This window comes from Rattus rattus, chromosome 5, assembly GCF_011064425.1.
Source record: "Rattus rattus isolate New Zealand chromosome 5, Rrattus_CSIRO_v1, whole genome shotgun sequence".
Taxonomy (NCBI): Eukaryota; Metazoa; Chordata; class Mammalia; order Rodentia; family Muridae; genus Rattus; species Rattus rattus.
The window spans coordinates 51,123,951-51,148,817 of record NC_046158.1 but is presented as its reverse complement, the minus strand read 5'-3'; the positions used below and the strand labels follow the sequence as shown (position 1 = coordinate 51,148,817).

General features: G+C 43.3%; 1 protein-coding gene and 1 non-coding gene across 2 annotated transcripts in view; both read left to right on the top strand.

Moving 5' to 3' along the window:
• Positions 1-6,905: 6,905 nt before the first annotated feature.
• Positions 6,906-7,016, top strand: LOC116902491. Its single transcript, XR_004388106.1, has one exon. It is a non-coding gene; the product is annotated as a U6 spliceosomal RNA (small nuclear RNA).
• Positions 7,017-19,998: 12,982 nt separating this feature from the next.
• Chn1 (chimerin 1) overlaps positions 19,999-24,867 on the top strand; it is a 152,968-nt gene continuing 148,099 nt past the window's right edge. Inside the window, exon 1 of the mRNA XM_032903501.1 lies at positions 19,999-20,101. Within this exon, the coding sequence (XP_032759392.1) occupies positions 20,083-20,101 (19 nt within the window). The 5' untranslated portion in view covers positions 19,999-20,082. The remainder of the gene's footprint in view (positions 20,102-24,867) is intronic.

Genomic DNA, 24,867 nt, shown 5'->3' with positions numbered 1-24,867 from the left:
CTCTGCTCTCACCTCTCTGCCACAGACCAGGAATCAGGAGACACAGAGCTTTCTCCTCAGGAGTTTTTAACATCCCGTGCTATGTTCTCTCTGCCCCAGGGAGAAGACTTCCTTCCTAGGAGCTAAGGTTCAAAGGCAGATGCCCCGTCCACTCAAGCACCGCTCTCTCACAGTAAGAGTAATTTTCATCATCGAGTTCATTACTGAGTCATTCCCCAAGTGAAAAACTAGACCAAACTAAACTTGACTGAACTAAATTAAACTAAACTTCACATCCTTGTAGGCATGGTAGCACGTACCTTAAAGCCCAGCATCCAAGAGGCAGAGGCTGATTTCTCTGAGTTCAAGGCTAGCCTGGTCTACAGAGTGAATTCTAGGACATCCAGAATTATGTAGAGGAAAAAATGTCTCATAAAAACAAAAAAACAAACAAACAAAAGGAGAAAAGAAGGGAAGGAAGGAAGGGAAGGAGGGAGAGAGGGAAACTCTCATAGCTTAGGTCACTGAGCACAAAGCAGTTGTTCCAACAAGGAATGGTTTTTCCCATTTAGAGGATATTTATTGTGCAGTATCTGGAGACACTTTTTGGCTGTCACACCCGACTGTTTGTTTACTGTCATATAGTAGACTGGGGTCAAGGATGCCACTAAACGAAATTAGAATGTAATGCTCTGGACAGCTTCCCACTCCTGAGTGTGCAGGCCCTCGGTGCTGAGCTTGAGGAATGGGTGGTTTCCCTGGTTCTTTCTTTGTTTTAACTCCATTCAGTATGAACAGGGGTTGCTGGGAACAGTAAGTAGTAAGGAGTTGGATCAAAGCCACACTTTAAAGTCAGCTTGCAAAGAAAGCACCTTAATTTATTCTTTGGAGACTTTTAATAGTGCAAGAAGAGTAAAATTGCTTAAGCAATAGAAAAGTTACTGTCATTAGAATTAAAGCAACCTCTTGCCTTGTTCCCCACCCCGCCCCTTTCTCTGCAGTGTTCACTGTTGAACCCAGGGTTTTGTATGTTCTAGGCAAATGCTTCACCCTCAGGCTACATCTCCAACCCTCTCTTACATTTTTTGACTAGGATTGAATATAGTGCCAAAACTTCCTCCACGAGGCTTCTCTTACTAGCTGGCCCACTTCCCAGGACCTCCCCTTGCCCTGTTAGTAGAATAAGCTGCATGTGTTTCCATCAGATGTTGATTACATCTAGGGCATGCTGATGCCAATGAAGATTCAGAGTGGGGATGGGCCAACGGTAGACTCTTCCTTGAAGTTCATGCTAAGTAAAGAGGATCCATTCTGGAAAAAATACTTCTTGGTACAACTGAATAAACACCCAGTGGGGAAAGAGAAAGGGCAAAGGAATAAGTACGGTTTTGCTCTGTAATTGTTGTACAAATGTTAATGGGTAATAACAAGTCAAAAGAATTGTGTTGAAACTGAGAAGCTCTAATATTATTATTGCCTCATAAGCCATAGGTTCACTGTGTCTGTTAGTCTTCACTGTCAACTTGACTAGCTTTAGAATTAACCAGAAGATGGTGAGGAACCTCTCTGTATGTGTGTATAAGGGCGTTTTCAGAGAGGGTTAAGTGAGAGGCAAGACCTACCATGTGTGTGAATGGCACCATGTGTATGCTAGGGGTGTGGAAAGCTAACTAAGTGCTGGTTTTGCCCTTTTCCTGCCCCCCCTTCACTATCATGAGAGCAGCCCCCACCACACACCATTAGCTGAGCTGCTCCACCTTCCTTCCCAACCATGGCCGACTGAAACCCTCTAAGCTATGAGTCGAAATGTTTTCTCCCTTATGTCATTCACAACTAATGCATTCACATTTCAGGAAGTGGGGTCCCTGACACGAGTCAACGCTGTCCAAGATTTATTCGTATGTGTCCTCATGAGTTTATACAAACCAAGTGCATGAGGTTGCCCATGGAGACCAGAGGGAGTCAGAGTGGAGTCCCAGACAATTGTGAGTTGGCTGACATGGATGCTGGGAACTGAAGCCAGGGCCTCTGAAGGAGCAGTATACCCTCTTCACACCTGGGCCATTGCTTCGTCCCTGAATCAAAATTCTTTTATTTCTGTTTTGAGAACGTAAGAACTAATTTTAGAATACCTCCTTGCTACATGGGTCAAGAAGGTAGTAACATCAGAAAGAATATAGCTAGACTATATTGTTAAGCAGGTTACCATAGAACAGTCATGAGTGGCCAATACAAGATTTGGATCACTTAGAAACTTCGTGTCATTGGGGGATTGTTTCTGCCAATTAAAATTCCTAGCACACAGTAGGAGATAACAATTACATTAATTGAACAACCATCATCATATGGTAAGAGGTTACTGTAAGGAGGCTAAAGTGTTAACTGTTTTCCAAATTAATCAACTTTTTAAGATTTTAGAAGTTTTGCTGGCTTCTATATTTTCAGATGTTTTGTGTATTTGGTTAACAGCAGCTCTTTTTAACTCCGAGTATTGCAGGAAGGATTCTTTTCAGAGCACTTGGCTTCTTTACTTCCTAGATGGCAAACTATTTTAAACAATCCTCGAAGCAAACACTAGGAGCATTCCATAACAGAAAGCAAGCTTCCTGCCTGCTGCCATTTGATGTAGTAGTTATAGGACTTATAGTCCTGGCTTGTGTCTTAGAGGACACAGACTCAGAATCAGATCTCTCTCTCTCTCTCTCTCTCTCTCTCTCTCTCTCGGAGCTGAGGACTGAACCCAGGGCCTTGCGCTTGCTAGGCAAGCGCTCTACCACTGAGCTAAATCCTCAACCCTCAGAATCAGATCTCATATACAGTTGAAGGGCACACCTAGAATTTGAAACAAAGACATTTGAGAAATACCTTCAGGTTGAGGTGTTCTAGGAAGTTCCATAATACAAAAGGCCTGTAGACAGGAAGCTACCAGAGTCCTGACACCACCCTCCCACAACCAAGCCACACTGATGTCCCCTCCTGTCATTTCTGGGCAGTGCCTCCTCTTGGCATTTCTGCTAGTTATCAACTGATCATAGCAGGCGCCGAGGCACCAGGGCTGGGTGTGTCCAGTCTCCCCAGAGACAGAGAAAGCTGTTCTCTGTCCCTTTGAAATTCTAGAGAGGAAAAGAGGCCTTTCTCCACCAGATCTCACCAAACAGAAAGAAGGCTTGGGTGCTGAGTAGCCAAAGAAACCAAGAAGCATCCGGTCCTGGAGAAGCCAGTGAAATTAAACTGTTACAGTATTAGCTGGGTCCCAAAGGTCCGGGGCTGCTTCCCAGCCAGACGTGGCCTGAAAATGAACGAAACTTCATGATCCCAATGGGATCTTACAATGTTTGTTTACCTTGCTGGGCAGGGTGAAGCTGGAAGACACCTTGTAGAGAGCTCTTAAAAGTCACACCTAACTCAGAAGGTGAGAAGAAGTAGAAAATAACTGTAAGGACCCCAAAGCTAGCTCGGAGGAGCCTCCGTGTGGCTGTGAATATGAACGTAGCCTGTGATAGTTTGGCCTCTGGGTCCACCTGCTGGTGCGCTTTTCTTTCACTGCTGATCACACTGTACATGACGCTGCTGTCCTGCAGTGGGGCCAGTGCCACACAGCTCAGGATGTAAAGCCAAAGTGGGTTCTCTGAAAGAACCGAAGAGGGAGTGGTTGGTGAAGAGGGCAAGTCTCTGTGGGGCCAGGTGAGATCGAGGGAGCTCAGTAAATGTGTTTTCGTTTCCGAGGACACAGAAGATGCCTCCAGCCCCGCCCGGGAGCCGGGGTAAAGAATTTCTATAGTTCTGAGGCTGGCTGCACAACTGATATCATGGTTGTCGCGTCACCACTACGTCAGGTCTAGGCAGCTTTAGAGGTGACTGCTAGAACTGCAGTCCAGCAAGACCTGTGTTAGATCCACGTCCTACCACGCCTCCCTTACATCCCCCAAGCCCCGTACGTGCGTGCGTGCGTGCGTGCATACGTGTAACAGTCTACTACTGACTTACATCGCTCTTCAGGGTCACATTGCCGCACACAGCTGCCAAGGCAGGCCTGCTGACGTTGCTTGCACCGTCGCAGCCTCTGTGCCTAAGGCTTACATGTACTGTCCAGTCAGCTCAATTTAATCTCTAATTCCTAATGTCTCATGCTTTCTCCAGCTCCGAGGACCGGCACTTCCCCCATCTGCCAATTTAGATGGCGCATTTGAGCTTCCTCCGGCCACAGTCAAATCCTGGAGAGAGATATACTGGGGATGATGTCACACTTGTTGCTAAGCTGCACGCAGCAACTCTCAGGGGTCCCCATGGCTCAAGGTCAGATCACCTCAGCTGACAATATATGGACTGGCCCACGATGTCAGGGATCCTGGGGAGATCCTTGGGGAGACGAAAACCAGGACTGCTGTGGCTAAGAATGCTGGCTGGGCTTAGTCACCTCTATTCAGAGGGACAAAGCGAGCCCAAAACAACTTCAGAAATTCAGCCTAGCTTGTTATTGTTCTTAAATATTGGCTTAATTAAATCCAGGAAATGCACACACACACTTGAAGTGCAAAGCTCTGAGGAGTCTTAACACACGTGGAGACCTGTATGTATGTATGCTACATGTAAATGCAGGTCGTGAAGCAGCTAGAGCCAGTTCCAACTTGGGTGTGTGAAGGGTGGAATGGTGGTAGCCAAGGCAGCAAGCATCACAGTCACCTGGAGGGCTTGTTAAATGAGCGCTATCACCAGAGGATGTCAGGATGCTGGCTCAGGGACCATACTCACAATCAAGATCAGGGTAACCAGGAGTTAAGTTGCTCACACGTATACGGTACAAATAGCCAGGCAAGTGTTGTGGTGCCGGCTACTTGAGACAAGAAGATTGCCTGAGCCCAGGAGCTTGAGACCAGACTTGGCACTACAGTAAGACTTAATTTAGAAAGAAAAAAATATAGTCATACAAAGGAGGAAAGCCCATTAGCAGCACAATTTCAATTAAAATGAATTTAACATAGACTTAGCCAGTGAACCTTTAAAATTGGCCTTCTAATCATATTTATTTCGATGACCCTAAAATGTTCAATAGCTTTCTTACAATTACACACTGCTTTCCGAATCATATAAAAAGATTTCCAAGGTGACTGGCTCTTGATGCCTCTGTCTGGTCGAAGAAATGGAAAAGCTGTGTTTGAAGACGTTAATGGCAGACGGTCAGTCACATGGCTGATAAACTGATAAACTAGGACTCAAACCCAGGCTCCTCCCAGTCAGCCTCCTGAAGTTCGCTTAGCTTCTGCCTCTGCATGCAGCCTTTCCAGGTTTCTGTCATCTAGAGATTTGATGAAGATGTCTTTTTTTTTTTTTTTTTTTTTAAGAGGTTGGCCTTCAGCCTGGTGTATAGCTGAGTAATAAAGTACTTGCCTAGAATGCATGAAGCCCTGGATTCAATCCCCAGTACAGAAAATAGAGACTGGCCTTTGTCCAGCACGTTCTGGCTCCCAAACCTTACACTTGGCACTGGGTAAACAACATCTAAGACTGAGGAGGGGAAAAGGCTAGGCACGGGGTGAGTTAAGTTCCCAGTGCCACATATGATTAAGCCACAAAGGGTTTATTGATTTGTATGCCGAACGTATAGGAGAAGTAGATGATGCTTCAGAGAATTTATAGAAAACGATGTTGTAGCAAGGAGGTGGCATGTGATTTGCCAGTAAAAGGTGAGGGAAAGTCTGCTTTTCAGAAAATTAAGGGACAGGGTGTGTCCCAGGGCAGACTACCTGTACAATGTGTGCGAAGTTTTGGGTTCTCTCCCAGCCTCTGTATTTTGAGTTGTCACCTTGTTTTAAGTTGCAACCTCCTAGGGAATGTTACTACAGTGCTCCACCAACTTTGTATATATTTCCTTCCTCATGTAGTCTCCTTAACTGTTGAGGAATTACTAATGAGCTTCGGGCTTCACACATGCTAATCACGTGACCTACCATTGTGCTGCACCCCAGCCACATTTCTTAGTGTTTGATATTGCCGTTGTCGTAATTGTTGTTGTTTTAGCTGAGTTAGTTTTCGGCAGTATTTGCTTTTGTTGGTTTTATCATGCCGGAGTGCTTGTGTGAATATGGAAACTTAAGGGCTCTTTGGAAAGTTTTGGATGGTGTTTTGCTGGGGCAAACACATGAAGGAACATTTAGCTGAAGTGGACACAGGTGAAAGGCTAAGGCAGACCCCTGAAGGAACATGTAGCAGACACAGGGGAAAAGATGTTCTGTCAAAGCAAGCACATGAAAGAACACGTGATGAAAGGTTCTTTGCTAACAGCACGCACGTATCGGTCTGCCTTGTATTGACTGCAGAATTGAGCTGCATTTGTCGAGACTCTATAGAGAGAGAAATGCACCCAAAAACTTCTGGTGGTGTGCTGCAGTTTCTTGCTGATTCTGTGGACTCTGGCTGATTGGCAGAGTGATGTCAACTGAGACAGATGCACACGCTGAGGTGAGGCAAGACAAGTGCTGAGGCGAGACATGTGGAGGACATGTGATGTTTGGAGGGTGTAACTAGGACTCGATGAATAGTGATGGCGGCTGAGCTAGGCTTGCTTATAGATCTCGCATGCTTGTGGGTCTCATGTTTCACTGATCTTTGTTTCCCTGAGAGAAGCACAGCTGAGAACTCTCCTGGTGTCCTTCTGGGTGCCTCCTGCTGAGGCCTGGCTGTCTCTGCTAAGTAGTGCACCGCTGCTGGTTTGCGTTTGCTATCTGACTCTACTGAACTAGATTGCTGGTGTATATGAAGTGTTTGCAAACTGCCACTGCCTGCTAACCTGTGAACTTAACTGTCAATTTCCAGACAACACAGATGGGAGTTGCTCCAAAGAACCTTTCTAAACAGGTCCATTCCCCCCTGTATCCTTTAAAAGGGACGTTAATGCATTTAAGAGCCATCATTAAAAGCAGGTTTCGTTGCTTGCTTCGGCAGCACATGTACTAAAATTGGGATCACACAGAGAAGGTTAGCCTGGCCCCCAAGCAAGGATGGCTGGCACGCAAATTTGTAAAGCATCCCATATTTTTAATAAATCGTATTTGCAAATGAAAAAAATAGGTTTTGAAAAAAATTAAAGATACAGGTTGACATCAAGTCTCCTCTTCTATTACTGTCTAATTTAGCTTTTTATTTTATTTTGCTTTCATTTTGTGTGGGTGTGGGTGTGGGTGTCTGTACACCACTTCCATACCTGGTGCCTTTGGAGACAAGAAGAAGGCATTTATTGGACTGTCTAGAAATGGAGTTAATATGGTTGTGAGTCACCATTGGCTGCAGGAAGAGCAGAGTGTGCTCATAATGGCCATCTCTGAAGCAGATCTTACTGAACAGAGCTTACTGGCACTCACCAACTGTCCAGACTGGCTAGCAGAGCACCAATGGTCTGCCTGCTTCTCCGCCCCACTGCCCCAGAGTGTGCTGTCCCAGACTGTGCTGCCCCAGAGCCCACTGCCCAGCCCTGGGGTTATAGATGTCACTCATGGTTGGAGTCTAACCTCAGAGTCTCACACTGTGTACAGGCACTTTACTGACAGGCACATCTCCTCGGTCCACTTCATGGATTTTAGATGCCCTAAGGAGCTTAATATTTGATAACAATTTCATTCAGCCCTTATCCTAAATCCTTTCGTGGGAGACAAGAAATTTAGAATTTCTATGCTTACAGAAGCATTAGAAATTAACTGGCTCAAGGGTGACATTTAGTATAATTTGGTTATTTGACTCAATTTAACTTATTTTTATTATTTAATCTATTTTTGTTTCTGGGGATTGAATCTAGGGCCTTGGGATTGTTAGACTAAGTACTTGGATCATCCTTTAAAAATTATAATATAACCAATTACTTACAAATTACTTTAGTGGACAAAGACAAAACCTCTTAAAATAAATACTAGTTGGGCCACAAAGATGGCTCTGTGGGTAAATTCCTTAACCTACAAGCTGAACTGAGTTTGACACCCAAGCAAGAAACCAATAAGAAAAGGTAAAAAAATAATATTCTAATAGAAAAATCAGCAAAGACCTTAAACAGGCTACTTCTAGTAGAAGAACCAACACACACACACACACACACACACACACACACCCCCTAAACCATATATCTGTATATGTATGATACACACACACATACCCTAAACCATATATATGTATATGTATGATACACACACATACACACATACACACCAAACCATATATATGTATATGTATGATACATATACACACACACCCTAAACCATGTATATGTATGATGTACACACACACACACACACCAAACCATATATATATATGTATATGTATGATATACACACACATACATATAATATATATGTGTATATTTTTATGGCATATATATGCATGGTATATATATGTACATATGTGCAAATATGCATATACATATATATGGTTAACATGAAAAATATTAATATATGGTTCATATTAATAAATACATATTTATTTATTTATTTATTTACTTACTTACTTATTATGGTTCTGGGGATTGAACCTAGGTCTTATGGTTGTTAGAAAAAGTACTTGAGTCATCTTTTATATCTCTATATTTTTATCTCTCTCTCTATATTTATATATATGATCTATGTATATTTCTATACCTATATAGATATACTATATATCTATGTCTATGTTTATATATATAGAGAGAATATAAAATGTTCAAGTGGAAAATAAACAACAAAGAACACTCTCTGGTCAAGCAGATAGGTAGACTGCACTAATCTATCATTTCTAATTTTACTTTCATGATAATATCTTCTTAACACATCCGGCAGGTGTTACCTTGAAATCATACACGGGACCACATCACTCTCCCCAAGTCCTTCCTGTGGCTCTCCGTGTCACCCGGAGCAAGCCACAATCCTCAGGCCCTGGTGACAGCTGACACTACCTCTCTGGCCTCTATCCCTCCTACTTGCTCTCTCCTCCCAATCACCCTTTGTAGTCCCGTACAAAAATACAGTTCAGCCTTCAGTATGCTAATTTCCTCTGCCAAAAATGCTTTTCCTGGTGCCAGAGAGGTGGCTCAGCTATCAAGAACACTGGCTGCTCTTCCAGAAGACCCTGGTTCAATTCCCAGCACTCACATGGCAGCTCACCACCATCTGCCACACCAGTTCCAGAAGATCTGAGGCCCTGTTTTAGCTGCTGCATTAAGAAGATGTTACCGTGCAAGTCATTAGTTATCTGAAGTTAGGGGCATCCCACTGCAGTGCATGCTTTAGTTATAAAACCTAGAGGAGCTTCAGGTTTTCTCTAGGCCTTAGAATAACTGCAGTCAAACATTATTTAGTTTGATTAGAAACATTGCCGTCAAAAATTCTCATTCGTATTTTCTTGTGCTTGTTTTACTGTCGGTTGACATTCCAGTTTCTTACTCCACATGGTTGAAGATTGTTTGAAGCAGCCCTGATTAAACACTGCAAGAATAACATCATCTCAAGAATAATATCCAGCTTTGACAACCATGGTAGGGGTTAAGTTGTATGTTATCTGTTGTAATCATTTGGATTCACAGAGGCAGAGAATGTGTCTGCATGTGTCTCAGTTCAGAGTCAGAGAAAGACAAAAATCATAAATGAAAATGTGAACAGGGCTGGAGGGAATAGCTAAGCAGTTAGGAATGTCTACTGCTCTTATAGAGGACCAGAGTACAATTCCAAGCACCCACACTGGGTGGCTAACAACTGCCTATAACTATAGCTTCTACTCTTTTGGCCCCAGCAGGCCCCTGTGCTTTCACATACAGATGTCCACATACAGATGTACACATAATTACAAATAGTAGTAGGTGCAGTGGCATAGACACTTAATCTCAGCAGTTGAGAGGCAAAGACAGGTTAGAGATCCAGGATAGTTCCAGGACAGACAGTGGAAGTGAAAATTTCTGGTTTCTTTGGAGACTCAATTATGTCATGTGACATTTTTCTGTGAACTGTCTTATGAGAGACTGTTTTTGCTGAAAGAGACACGTGGAAGAATGTTTTGCTGAGAACAGACGTGGTATTTTTCTGGAAGCTGCCTTGGAAAAGGACTTGTGATGTTTTGCTAGAGCAGACATGTGATGTCTACAAATAGTTTGAGTATAACCCTACAGACAGTGGACAACGCTGTGACGTTGGTTCATCTTGCCACTCTTTGATGGTCTTCACTGGGCTTTGCCTGATGCTGGTCTTTGTTGACAATGCTGTGTGATATTGGTTTGCTTGCCTTCTTTACTGGTCAATGTTTGTTGTGACTTCCTAGAGAGAAATGCACCAAAGAACTTCTGATGGTGTTCAGGTGGCTTCTTGCCGCTCTACAGACTCAGCTGATTGGCAGAGCCTAGAGGTTTCTTCTGGATTGAACTGCCACTGCTGATTCATAAGAGGTGTTTGCAGGGGCTGGGGATTTAGCTTCAGTGGTAGCGCTTACTTAGGAAGTTTAAGGCCCCAAGGTTCGATCCCAGCTCAAAAAAAAGAACCAAAAAAAAAAAAAAAAAAAAAAAAAAAAGAGGTGTTGCAAGTAGATCCAGCTATTGCTGCCAATTTTGTGAACTGAATTCTGATATCCTGACAATGCAGATTGATTCACCCCAAAAACTATTTTCTAAACAGGTCCACACCTGCTTTGCCCTATTAACCTTTCCTTTCCAGTACCTCTGGTGGGTGATGGGCTAAAGGAGAGGTGAAGCATTTAAAACACTTATTAAAGTAAGTAATATAAGCCTTCAGACAGTTCCATAGAAAACCCTGTCTTGAAAAACAAAACAAATGACAACAAATAAACAAAAACAAATAAATACTCTTAAAATAAATAAATGTTAACAGTAGTTCTTTGGGGGCAGGAAAATTAACCATAGTTTCAACATTTTTTTTATTCTCTCTTTCTGTAATTGTATGAAGAACAATTCAACAATGTTAAGTATTTTAAAATTTTTATTCGTTTATTTATTATGGCTCTAGGGATCAAACCTGGGGGCTTGGGCATGCTAAGTACTCATTCTACCTCTAAGCCACACATATTCTTAGCCTGAAAAGTTAATTATAACTGAGTTTTATTGTGGTTGTTTTGGCTTCTGTGAGACTGCCTCACCACATAGACCAGACTGTTCTTGAAATCACAGAGATCTGCTAGTCCTATCTCCTAAGTGCTAGGATTAAAGGTATGTGCCACCAGGTCTTGTAAGTAGTTTTTAAAAAGGAAAATGTAGGTATTATTTCTAGCCTTCACTTAAAAAGAAATCTGATTGAAAGCTTGGTCCACTGACCTGCAAATGAACTAAACAGGAAAAAGCAGGCTAGAGAGATGGCTCAGTGGCTAAGAGCACTGACTGATCTTCCAGAGGTCCTGAGTTCAATTCCCAGCAACCACATGGTGGCTCACAACCATCTGTAATGGGATCCAATGCCCTCTTCTGGTGTGTCTGAAGACAGCTACAGTGTACTTATATACAATAAATAAATAATTCTTAAAAAAAAACAAACAGGAAAAAGCAAAAACCCATGGTTAACCTTCTGTATCCTGACGCACCTTAGCTTTTTAGTGTGCGACCATGCAGTATTTACCAAAAACGAAGGCTGGAGCAAACCATTGAGCAGAAGTTAGCCATATCCTAGCATCCCTGTGACAAGATTGAGTCCACTCACAGCCAGTGTCAAATCGGTGTCAATGTCCATATACATGTTAGTTACTATGTTTACCTGTTCATTCAATTGCCACTTGCTGAGTGTAAGTTGAGGGATATAAAGCAAACCTCAATAGTGAGAAGAGCTTTGTCTTAAGGGTCCAGGATAAGGCAGGCAAAAGGAGGAAGAGAAAGAAAGAAAGAAAAGCACATTTCCGTAAATATTTAAATAATGACGACACATACAATGTAGACGGCATTAAGACCCATATTTAAAGAGTTCTCTGTGAGCCCAGATGAAGATGAAGTATTTCTAGGTGGGGAGGCTTCTTGGTGAATCTGAATGTACATGGATGCTTTGAGGTCTCAGCTGGACAGTGTCTGTCTGTCTGTCATCTATCTTGTTTGCTTACCTTATTTTAAACAAGCGTCTGATTCTCTACCTTCCGTCATCAGGCGCAAAAGCGATAGAGAGCTCAAAGAACCAATGGGAAGTGTTTTCAATCGCACAAACTCTAACTCCCAGGTCAAGAGAGGAAGGAGGTGCTGGGTTAACGCCCTGGTGCGTCTCAGTGAGTGAGACCAAAGGATGCCTGCTCACTGCGTGACAAGTGACTTCCCTACAGGGATTGGACTGTACAAAAAGATAAGCTGAAGGAATGAATTAGTCATTCCGTCAGGCAACGGAATCAAGGGAATAAAAACATTTCCCATCATAGTTGGGCTGTTTTTAAAAAGGCTTTTTACACAAAAGAAACCCCTGGCTTGAATGTGCAAGGGGAAATGTCACATAATGCCCTGAGGACAGAAAAGGGTGGTAGCTGGAAGAAAGCCCGTTGGTGAGGACCCCACATGGAAAGCTTCTCACTCTGCCTGGTTTCCTCTTTTGGTTGGGACACACATTATGTCATCCTGTCATTGGAGGTCACCTTTCTCCAACTTGCATTGTTCCTCAGAAGAAACACAGGAAGACTTTCCCTGTGACATTCGACTTCCCTTCACAGCTCAAGCCTCATCAAGCCCTTAAATAAAGCCCGGCTGAGCCAAGATCAGAAAGGAAGGGACATCAGCACGCTCTCTCTAGGAACAATGGATAGGAAATTGCTTTACCCTGGGCTACTCTTGCTTCTCAGTAACGTGAATTCTACCTAGGCATTGATCTGCTAAAGGACTTTAGTTAATTTCTTTTTTTTTTAAAAAAGGTTTATTTACTTATTATATACATTGTAGCTATCTTCAGACACACCAGAAGAGGGCATCAGATCTTATTACAGATGGTTGTAAGCCACCATGTGGTTGCTGGGATTTGAACTCAGGACCTTTGGAAGAGCAGTCAGTGCTTTTTTTTTTTTTTTTTTTTTTCCGGAGCTGGGGACCGAACAGGGCCTTGCACTTGCTAGGCAAGCGCTCTACCACTGAGCTAAATCCCCAACCCCAGTCAGTGCTCTTAACCACTGAGTCATCTCTCCATCCCTTTTGTTAATTTCTGATTGTCTTGGTGGCACTGGTAGATTAATGACAGGCAGGCTCGGGTAGACCCCTTCTATTCTTCCTTTCCCTCTCCGTTTGGCTGACTCAGCTGTTTCCCATCAGTCACTATTTTCCAGAGAGTTCTGAAGACAAGTATTTCAGGTTGACCATCCCCTAGAAATGATTTATTTTGTGGGGTTGGAGCTCAAACCCAGGTAAACACTAGTTTCCACCCTTACATTTTTTCTCTTTATAGAGTTCTGGATTCTTTTCATCTGGAAGATCGATCGTTCTTACCATTTTACTTTCTAATTAAAAAAAAAAAAAGATCTCACAGGTGTTTGAGTGGTACACAACAGATTAGTGAGCACAGAGGCAGAGGACACAGAGGAAGACTCTTGCTGGTTGGGCCATTTCCTAGGTCCCTCCGGTAGTAAAGAGCAACAGCTGAAGGTAAGGACAGCAAATAGAAAACAGAGAGCAAAGCAGCCAGGGAACCAGGGGTGGGGAGTGCAGCGGGAAAGGCTGAAGGACTGGGGTGTGGGTGCAGGGGTCTCATGGGGTTGTGTGCTTTGCTCGACTGTAGGTTATGGGAGACAGACAGGCAGACAGGCAGGCAGACAGACAGAGACACAGAGAGAAACAAGGAGTTTTATAGTGTTCATGTGTGGTATAAATTGGAATCTCTAGAACATAAAATATCAACAGAACCTGTGATTGTTTATTTTTGAGACAGGGTCTCGTTGAATAGACCAGGCTGGTTTTGCCTCTGCCTCCCAAGTGACTAAGGTTTAAAGGTATGCTCCATTGCACCTGGAAGAGAAATCTATGATTTTTTTCAAAATTCTTTTGCCAGGTGCAACTTTCTGCAGAGACGGGCTATTGGAGGAGCCAGCATTGGCTTTATGGTGAATGCTGTAGTTACAAGCCAACTATTGGCATGACGACAAGCACTTGCCCGTCTAATGGAAAGGGTCTAACAGTCTGGTTGGCACTGCAGTACACAAACACACTTGTCCAGTAACTAAGCGCAACTGTTACTTCTAGTAGGCTTGTTCATGGTGTCATCTTTATGTTGAGCAGGGAAGCAAATACCTGTGAGAAAGAAAAGGCCTCATTCAGTGAGATGACAATGCTTTGAAAAGAAGGGACTTGGCATAAGAGACAAGATGAAATTGTTTGTTTAATGTCCGTTCTGGCTTTGTTTAATCCCAAGAGTAACCCGGAAGGTGTGGTCATGGTCTGCCCACCTCTGCTCTTTTCTCAGTGGAGTCCTGGCTCACTTGGACCATGTTGTCTGAGCATAACCAGCGGCTGGCACGTGTTCACCTTCTGCCTCTGTGGGGATTCATCATGGATTGGCACGTCACCCAACTCAGCTCGATGGCAGGGAGATTCCAGCAACAAACAAACACGAATGGGGCAGTAAGAACAGTTTCAAGGTAGAATTGTATATAATGGACCCAAATTTCTAGTTGTCTTCTGTGTTTGTAGAAAGTAGGCAGAGTTCATAAAGCGATGTTTAGATTCATCAGCTCAGCAGCCTTGCCTACATCCCCCCCAACTTCCCCATGTCCCCATTCCTCCAAGAGTTCCTTGGCACAGCCATGTCCTGGCTGCTTTGCTCAGGATTTCCTCATATTCCTCCACCCTAATCTCTGTGTCTCCAGTCTGACTGTTTGCTTAATTCATCATCTCTCAAGACAAGCCTGATCCCTCCAGATGCCTTCTCAGATCTGAATAATCTTGGGTTCTTTTGCCAGAATTTTGTACATCAATGGTGCATTTGTTGAACGGATGAGAGACGGATGTGTGAATTTAAGTCTGTTCATTGGGACCTCAGAAAAATCTGTTCACAAATGTCTGGGAAAGTCCTAGACAACGGGACACCAAGGAGCTTTGTGAAAACTCTGTTAGGAACAGATCTGTCTTGAACCAGACTGTGATTTTAATCATGGAAACTCACAATATCCCTTTCAGCTTCTACTAACTAGAAATTTAACTTTTACCCAGGGATCATAGGCATTGTGCTGATTTATAATTCCCAATGTAATCACCTTAAATAACTCACTCTCACTGTGGACACCCACATTAGCCAGAAAAACCATGGCCATGTTAGGGAGATTTGATTTGTAGCCAAATCCGATTATATACTCTCGAGCAAACCTGGCAGAAATCCAACTGCTCCAGTTAAATAGACATTTAGCCACACTGTGCATTAGATATGCCTGGTAACCTCAGAAAAATACACTTGAATAGCAATGTTGGCTTCACATACTATAATATGATTGTAGGATAGAACAGAAACTTACTGGCAGCCAAATCATTGTGCTTTTGTCCAACATGTACTTGAAAATATACTTGATTGTGAGTCTATAAAAAAAAAATCCCTGGAGATCTGTTATACTACCTACCAGAAAATAAGTATTATTTTAAAAACATTTATTTAAAACCAAATTAAAAGTGGACCTTCCTCCATCCACTGGTCATTTTGATACAAACTGTTACACTTTTTAAAGACCTGTGCCTCTTAGAACATTCTAACCTTGGTTGTATAGTAATCCCCAGGGTTCTATCACCCACTGGACTGCGATTTACTCTTCTTACTGAATAAGAAGAAACTCATTATCCTGGGTTATTCTCATTTTGAATTTCCCTTCTTGTTGCTGCCCCTCCTTCCCAAACACAGAGCTGCCCAAGTGCTGATTGGTTTGCTCAACTTGGAAGGCCTTAGTGCCTCCTCAGTGACACACCACCAGAAGCCAGATGACCTTTTAGCATAATTTTGATGAGAGTAAGCATTGTGTAGCAAAATCTTGGCTTCAAGTCTTACGATTTCTTATATACTTTTCTTGGATGGAGTTTCAGACCATTTCTAAGGCACAATATTACCCCAGAGGAGACAATTTAGGCACCCTCTTGGGGTCAATAGAACAAAATCAATTCTCCTGAACACTAATTTAAATTATTTAAGTGTAATGGCCAATTTTATAGTTTGTGATGTGTTTTTCTCCGTCTAGTTTTACGATTTGAATTCTTATGTTCAAGCTATGTGCTGTCTTAGTTACTTTTGCATGAATAAAGCTTTGTCCTTTCAAAATGCTTCTTTAAAGTCACAAAATGCCACCGACATCAGGTAGTGTTCACTGAGAAACCCTGAGAAGGAACAACCCCATCCTGATTAAGAGTTTAAGGAACACATTAAGAACAGCGAAACAAACTCACCTCTCATTCACACAATGGAAACAAAGCTGTGAACGGGGAACAGAACTGCCACATATGGTGACAGTGTTAACACTTGTGTAAATAATGCTAACCTTTGTAATTGCTGTGCTGAGGGAGAGAAAATGCTTCTATCGAACGCACAGAAATAAAATGCACAATTTTCCTCCTTTAACAGCAAACTTCTGCGCTATTTTGGGAACTGTGTTAATATGGCTGGTATTCCAGTGTTTAAAGCTGTGTTGACACCACCAAGTGCTATAATTTTAACTTGTTATTGTGAGACAGAAGCTGCCTCATTGATTTCTGTTTCATTCAAAACTGAAGAACAAATCAATGTTTACCAATGGAGATGAAGCTAAATGAGCAGGAAAAAGAAAGAAGAAGACCTAAAATACTCTAACTAAGCCATTAGTTCGTGGTGTGAAAAGGATTTTAAAGGATTGTCTAAGTTCTGTTTACTCAACAAGATTTAGATAGAAGTGAGAAACTGTTTTAGCAAATTTAAAATAGGTTTCTCAGCATCCATTCAATTTTAATGCTGCTGAAACTGAAAAAGATTCCTTTACGCACTAAAGCAACACTGTTGTGTAACCTGCTATGAATGAGAGAGTTGGTGCTCTAAGAAGCATGACTTCTTGGTTACATTGAGCATTACATTAGGAACACTCCTCTGAATATGTTAAGGATTCAAACATCTCCCAGGTTATCCACAATCCACTTAAAGACTTTAAAGATCACTGTGGCAGACACAACTGAGAAGGATGTTACACTGTTTCTTCCTCCCGTTTTATGAATGAGGGAAAGAGGGACAGAGAGTCAAGGTCTGTTTGAAACGGAACAGTTATTTAGTAGCACTGTAAACACATCTGGCTTCTGCTTTCCTGCTAAGCCAAAGTCAAATTTTTGAATGAAGTGTGTGTGCTTTGAAAAGTAAATTCATTCTAAAGGACCAAAGTCACCACCCGTAATAATCACTTCTGGGTAGTTAACGCCCTTCCTCACATTGAATCTGAAGTAGGAGGCTACTGCTTTATTTCCAGTTAATCGTCAAAGAGGCACACTATTTCTTAATGGCTAGGGTGACATTGGAAGCACCAGTACTACTTATAAGACAGAACACTTAGATTAGTGTGGAAAGCATTTTGTTAGAGAAGTACGTGGGAAAAACATCATTTGCAAGAGCTAGATGCTCTGAGAAGATGCCAACACTCACATTACATCATGTTTTTCAAATAGTCTCTTAAAAACAGCTGTCTGTGTTGAGTGTGTTTTTACCAAGGTATGGTATAGACAAGAGGAAGACCATGGGAAGGTCTCCACTAAAGTCTAAGCTGGGTCCATTACTGGACTCGGCTCTGTCTGGTGGCTGTTAGTAAAAAGTGGAATGTTGGTCTGGTAACCAGAGCCTGGCTATACAATGGGTGAGTCAGAGCAGAGGGTACTAGGTTCCCGCTTACTGATCCTCAGGGTAACTCCTCAGCAGGCAGAGAAAACTCCAGCAAACTTGAACTCTAACACCCAAAGGCTTGATGCTCTGGTACCTCTCATTAAATTGAACTAGAACAATAGACACCTTTCCGTTCATAACCTCCATGAACATACACAGTCCTGAAGAGAGGTGCTTGTGAATAAAGACTCTGGGCAGGATGTAACCTCCTGAACTTGAAGTTGATCTGCAAATGTAAAACTGTTGTGGACAAAGAATCCACCTTGCTTCTAATAGTAAGCAGATCTTTCTTCTTAAATTCAAACCAAACATGCTCTAAAGGGTTGGGGGGTGGGGGACGAAGGAGGTTGTCTGGGAGTACAGCAGAGACCTAAGCTTCTCCTGTTAGTTGTCACTAAATAGGCACACACACTTGGGGGGAAATCCTTATTTTCTTTTTCCTTTAAATCTGTTTAAAAGTCAATGAAAGATTCTTTTTAAAATTATGAAAGGCAAACCCTTTATGAGATGAAAAAGGATAGTTAGCAGAAGACCCGGGATCCCAGAATAATCTTCTTAAATTGTGCAAAAAAATTTTTTGGTGTGCTTATGTGCACTTTTTTTTTCTTTTTTCTTTTTTTGGTTGCAGACGGGATCAGCAGAGATCTTACTATGGCTAAAATCTGTCCCTCAAAGCCTTCTTGATTTATCTTGATGAAAAAAGGGAGGGGCGAATAAAATCGAACGGAGTTTATTCACAATAAGGATGTAAAATATTGGTGATTTCAAGAAATACTTTTTATACCAGTAGCTAATGAAAATCTATTTTAGGTAAGATCAGGTGCTGAGGCATTTGTCCATTCACGCTGATTATCTTTAATATTTCTTTCTTTTTTGATTTAACTGGCTTGAAACAAAAGGCTTGGCTCCTCCTTCAACCGGCTTTTTTTTTTTTCCTTTTTCTTTTCTGATGCTTGAGTATGCTGTGAAATGATGATGGATTAGCTGCATTTATATTTGAGGTAGTAATTATCATTTTATAAAGATTTGATTCCTGAGATATATTAATAGAAGCTATTTATCTAACACAATAACTAGTTGAAATTCAGAGAAAAGAGGAAAAATGACACCAGGAAACCCCAGGAGCTTGTAAAACAAGAGGTGCACACAGGAGAAAATGAGGACCTAAGATTAAACACCCAACTACTAACAAACCCTAAACAGAGAAAGTAGGAGGGAAAAGGACTGTTTTAAATAGAACAAAGGTAGCAACGAGAAATAAAGTGAAAATGATGAAAACATCACAGTTGAGCCTTTCCAAAAAAACAAAAAACAAGCAAAAAAAAAAAAAAAACCCGAAAAACTCAAGGCGTTGGATGGCCTCTTACTAATTAAGGTGAAGACAAGGCGACGAGAAAACACCAGGGCTAGAGACGGTGCCTGTGATTATCAGATAAAACCCAAAAGCTCGGGGGAACGATCTTTTGTGGCAGAGACTCGCCAGGCAGCGTGGAATGCTGATCTTTCCTCAGACAAAATCCACAAGGTTTAACGTAAAAAGGACAAGAGTGGGTTTAAGCACCTGCCTTCTAACAGTTATTTTAGATAATTTTTGATGCTTCTTAATTACTCGTTTCCGGGTATACTGATCGGAAACAAGAGGGGCTCCTCCATCCCAAGGGAAGGTTAGCAGCATCCACAGGCAGGGACCGCTTGCGGTTAACCCTGAGGGCGCCGGCAGGAGCCCCTATCCTCAGACGAACCCTGGTCCTCAGGAGACCCCGCCTGCCCGCGAGCCCGAGCATCCTCCTCCCTGCTCTCCCATCCCATTCAAGAAAAATCCTGGGATTTCAGGAGCTGCACCCGCTTTGCCTCCCGGACGCCGCCGTTGCCGCCGCCGCCTGGGGGGTGTGCGTGTTGGGGTTGGGGGGGCGCAGCCTCACTCTAGACGCCGCGGATGGGGCGCGTCCCCGCGGGTCGCGCGCGCCTGTTGCCATGGTAATGCTCGCCCGGCCGCCCGAGGGGCCGGCGGGAATGCGGCGCGCTCTGGCAAGATGGCGTCCGCGAGGTCGCGGGGTGCGCGGTGAGCGCCGGCCGCTGTCGCTCCGCCCGGCCGGTCGCGCTTCAGGTCCGCCCGCCCGCGCGCGCCCCGCGGGCCCATGGCGGCGACAGTGCGGGCGCGCGGCGGCTTGCCGGGCTGCCGCGGGCGGGGCGCGCCCCGCCAGCGCGCGCGTAACTTTTTCCTCGCCGCGGCCCCGCGGCCTCTGCGCCACGCCCCCCGGGCCGCCGCCCCGCCGAGGTGCCGTCTGCCGGCCGCCGCCGCGGAGCTAGGAGCGCCGGGAGGCGCAGCTCCCTCATGGCCCTGACCCTGTTCGGTGAGTGCGGTCCCCGGCTCCCCTGCCGCGGGGTGGGCGCGCCCCGGGAGCCGCGTGCGGGGCTGGGGGGCGCAGGGCGGGCCAGCCGCCTTGTCAGGGCTCCTGGGCGCGGCCCCGCGCGCCCCATTGTCTCCTCTCAGGCAGGGCCAATGGGCGTGAGCTCCCGGGCCAGTCCTAGGGTCGAGGTGAACCCTCGGTGCCTCTCTCACATGCCAAGTTGAGAGGGAAGTTGGCTAGTTGTTTGCAAACCAATTTTCCCCAAGTCGGTAAATAAAGAAAAAAGTTTATTATTATTATTATTTTGAACAAAATGCGAGAGCATCCCCAGCCTCTCTAGAATTGCCCGGTCCGTGTGTTGCTTCCTGTTAGATTGTTGGGCATTTTGGGGGGGGGGGGGACTGTGTACATTTTATTGGAAATGAGAATAATATGTGAACTTAATTTGATATTGGTTAAAATTGAAAATGTATACTCCGAGGAAAAAGGACAGAAGAAAGTTGGCTACTGGAAGGTAACTGATCCAGCAGCATAATTTTGAGTTTGGCTGGGAAATGTTATTTTGTGGATGTAGTTATTTAACACTATTGTTTCAATGGCTAAGACAGTTTGCAATGACAGTGGGTTGGGAAAAAGCACTGAAAAGGTACATTGTTTTCTTTTACAAAAACAGACCTTGGTACATCATTTCAAGAGAACTCAGTATGTCAAAACTTAGATTTGTAAAGAATTCAGTTTTTCAAAGTAGCGAGGTACGATGATGTATTAGCGACAACCAGGAGCACATTTCTCACAAGTTATTCAGCATATCCAATTTCCAGTTACGTTTTAATTATGTCATCTGACCAGGCACAGTTATGTTGTCACATACCATAAATGCTTTTTGTTGTAAATACCTCAAATGAATTCAGCTGCTGGCATCAGTTACTTCTGTTTCTTCTTTTCCTGAAAAATAATATCTTTACCTTACCTTGTATTTAATCTGCACTATTTAGTGGAAATGGGGACTTTTTGTATAAAGGTTACAAATGATAGAAGGCTTAGCTGATGTTTTCTTCAGAAGCAATGGCTGTAGCTGGTTAGCAACTGTTGCAGCTAATGCACAGCAGTAAGATTTCCAGAGGAAATCCTCAGACTTTATCCCAACAGTTGATCTGTCCTAGTTTCTAATGAGATATTCTGCATTTTTTTTAAGGGTTTCAAAAGTAAATTGTACTCATCTAGTATTTTCTAGAACATTGACATTCCTGATAACTAAGGCAGTTAAACTGGGGAAGCAATACTCTTTTAAAAGGATTCCTAGCTTGTTAAGCCTTTACCTAGGTGGAAATAGTAAAAGAAAGAGTGTGGAAAACTGCTCCCAGCCCTCAGCAGGAATGACTTGGTTTCTGTGTTCTGATATGTGCTGTGGGAAAGAGTTCAGTTTGCCTGAATGCACTCTGCTACACTGTGAATGTAGCATACCTCTGAACAGAAGTAGGGGTGGGTTAGAGAGAGGGGGTGGGGTGGGGACTGAGAGAAACTGAGAGACTCTTACTCTGTAGCCTAGGTTTGCCTAGAATTTACTCAGTAGCCCAGGTGCTAGGATTGTAGGGCTGAGCCACCACACCCACTTTTTTTTTTTGTAGTGATGGAGCAGCAGCTGTTTTTAACAGTGCCTGTTGCAGACCACGCCAGTCCTGTGTGGGCTGTCTGTTTGCTAAATGTAGATGCTTTTGTCCATGTCCAGGGTGAAAGGGAATTTAAAGGGACACTCAGTGATTCTCTTGGGTGCATACTGGAGTTTGAGAGATATTGAATTACAGGTAAATGCTAGGGGTTGGATCTAATTGGTTCGGTTCACAAAAACATTTTTTGCATATGTGAAGAGAAGTACCCAAGAGTTAGAGAAGGACTTCTTGTCTTTAGTTCAGTCTTCTTGGAGGAGGGAGGGGAAGTGCCATGCCTTCTCTCATGCTACGCCCTAGCCCATTTTTTTTTTCTTTTTTTCCTGTTTTTGTTTTGTTTTTGAGACAAGGCCTTGAACTCAGCCATCCTCCTGCCTTTTGCCTCTTGAATGCTGAGACTCCAGTTGAGTTCATCTTGGTGACCAACTGAGAGGAGCGTGGTAAGGGTCTGTGAGATGGTGATGAAGATGTGGGGATGAGGAACCAAGTTAGATGAGTGTGCTCTGTCAGTCTCAGGGCAGAGCTCGTCAGCTGGGACCTTCGACCTCCCAGAACAACCACTGCTGCCTGTCTTAAGGATCTTGGACTGTACTCCAAGAGTGTAGTCCAGTTTTCAACTAGTGTTGTAAATTTTCATTCACACTTTTGTTGATGTATGTAATATTTGTATTGGTAATTACTAGAACTTAATTTAGAAGCTCTTATTTAGTTTTTTTGTGTGTATATTTATACCTATTTTTTAAAAGATTTATCATTTATTTTATGTATATGAATACACTGTAGCTGTCCTCAGACACACCAGATGAGGGCATCGGATCCCATTACAGATGGTTGTGAGCCACCATGTAGTTGCTGGGAATTGGACTCAGGACCTCTGGAAGAGCAGTCAGCGTTCTTAACCACTGAGCCATCTCTCCAGCCCCATGTACACTTACTTTTGAGTATGCAGTTCATGTGTGTTTGTATGTGTGTATGCACATATTCGTGTGTATGTGTTTATGTGAAGGTCAGAGGTCGACCTCAGGTGTCATTCCTTGGGAAACATCCTCTGTGATTATGTATTTGGGCCACTGTGCATTTAAAACCTCAGTGTAGTTCCTCAGGTTCCTTTTACTTTTTGTTCAAGCAGGGTCTTTCATGAGCTGGAACTTTGCCCGAGTTGGCCAGCAGCTCGAGCCATCTGTCTATTTCTGCTTCCCCCATGGGATGTGAGGGTCTGAATTCAGGATAAACATGAAGACCTGACTCCTGAGAGACAAGAGCTTTACCTAATGAACCATCTCTCAGCTCTACCTTTCAGTGTGTGTGTTTGTGTGTGTGTGTGTGTGTGTGTGTGTGTGTGTGTGTGTGTGTGGTATTTGTGTTTGCATGTAACCTCCTGTTCATTCACATGTGGCAGTCAGAGGGTGTCTTCCTTAATCTCTTTCCAATGTATATTCTAAGACAGTCTCTCACTGAACCTGGAGCTCACTGTTTCAGTTAGAGTGACACACGACCTCCACCGTATCCCAGTTCTTCCCAGTGCTGGGACTACAGGTGTATGTTGTTACACAGCCTTTTCATGGGTGCTGGGGATCCAAACTCAGATCCTTATACTTGTCCTACAAGCACTTTATCCATTTTTTTCTCACGTTACCACTTTCCCCAGCTCCCTATCTTTAATTTTGAGACAGAGTCTCTCACTGGGATTCTGGGTTTGCTATGTAGGCTGAACTGGCTAGCCAGAAGCCAGTGTCACTAGCCTCCATTCTTGACTTTTTGATGTGGGTGCAGGGGATTGAAATCAGGTTCTTATTCTTTTGGAACAGGCACTTTACCTACTGTCTCCAACCCTAAAGTTTCACTTCCATTTTTTATTTTTTTGTTTTTGTTTGTTTTGGCTTTTCTTTTTGAGACAGGGTTTCTTTGTGTAGCCCTGGCTATCCTGGAACTAGCTCTGTAGACCAGACTGGCCTCAAACTCAAAGAACTTTCTACTTCTGTCCCCCAAGTGCTAGGATTAAAAGAGTGTGTCACCATGCCCATCACTTTCATTTTTAAAACTCATATATACATTGAAAATGTTTATTTTGAAAATTCAGAGATTCGAAACTTTCTCTTTACCTTTCAAATGAATCCATGTCTCAGTATCAATCTAGATACGTTTTCTTTTACTTTGAAATTAAATTTGCTTACGTATAGGAGAGGAAGGCAAGAGGGTCGTGTTAGGGTGCCTGTGTGGAGGTCAGAGGATCCCTTTTGGAACTTGGTTCTCCCTTTTCAACCATGAGTCCTGGGGTTTGAACTCCTGTCAAGAGGCTTGGCAGTTAATACAGCTGAGTAGCTGTTTTACTGGTACAAAGTTAGGTTTTGTTTTCTTTTATATTTGGGGTTGAACCTAAGACCTCTCTCTCGCGCTAGGCAAACATTCTTCAACTGAGTCACATCTCCAGCGAGACACAGTTTTTAAAATCTGAAAGTCAAATATGTTTCTGCAGACTCACCCTACTGGCTTTGCTCGTTTGATCTACAAACCTATTGCTACAGTGTGCAGGATGTGGTGCCTTCTTTGTTACTGTCTTTCTTAGGACTCTAGTGCATACCTGAAGTTCACTCACCCTGCTCTATAGTCAGTAATGTGCACCTTGGACAATTTGCTAGAATCTACCAGATAGGGGAGTGCTTGTTTCCTAGTAATCACTCAGGTAATAGGAAAGTCTGAGATCATCTGATTTAGACCTTTTTGCTGCTGTGCATGACTGCATGTTGTGTCAGGCCATATCTGTAAAGCCATAGTTGGCAGAACTGGGTGAATTACCATGCTGTCAGGTCATCCTTTGGCAGGAAAATCATCATTTATAGCTTAAGGGACTGTGGTTTTTACCAGGCCAGTGATGAGTCTGGGAGCTCAATACAGTTCCCTACCCAACTGAACCTTGAACAGTGCTTGTCTCTAGGAACTGGATAGTTGGTGATAGGACTGCTTCACCTCCATTCTTCACCAACATTATAATCCTAAGTCACCTGTAAAGTACTTTCTTACCATCTGTGAAGGTTTGAAGGAGACTGGCCCCCAGAAGCTCATATACATGCACGCATGCACATGAATGAATGAATACCTGCT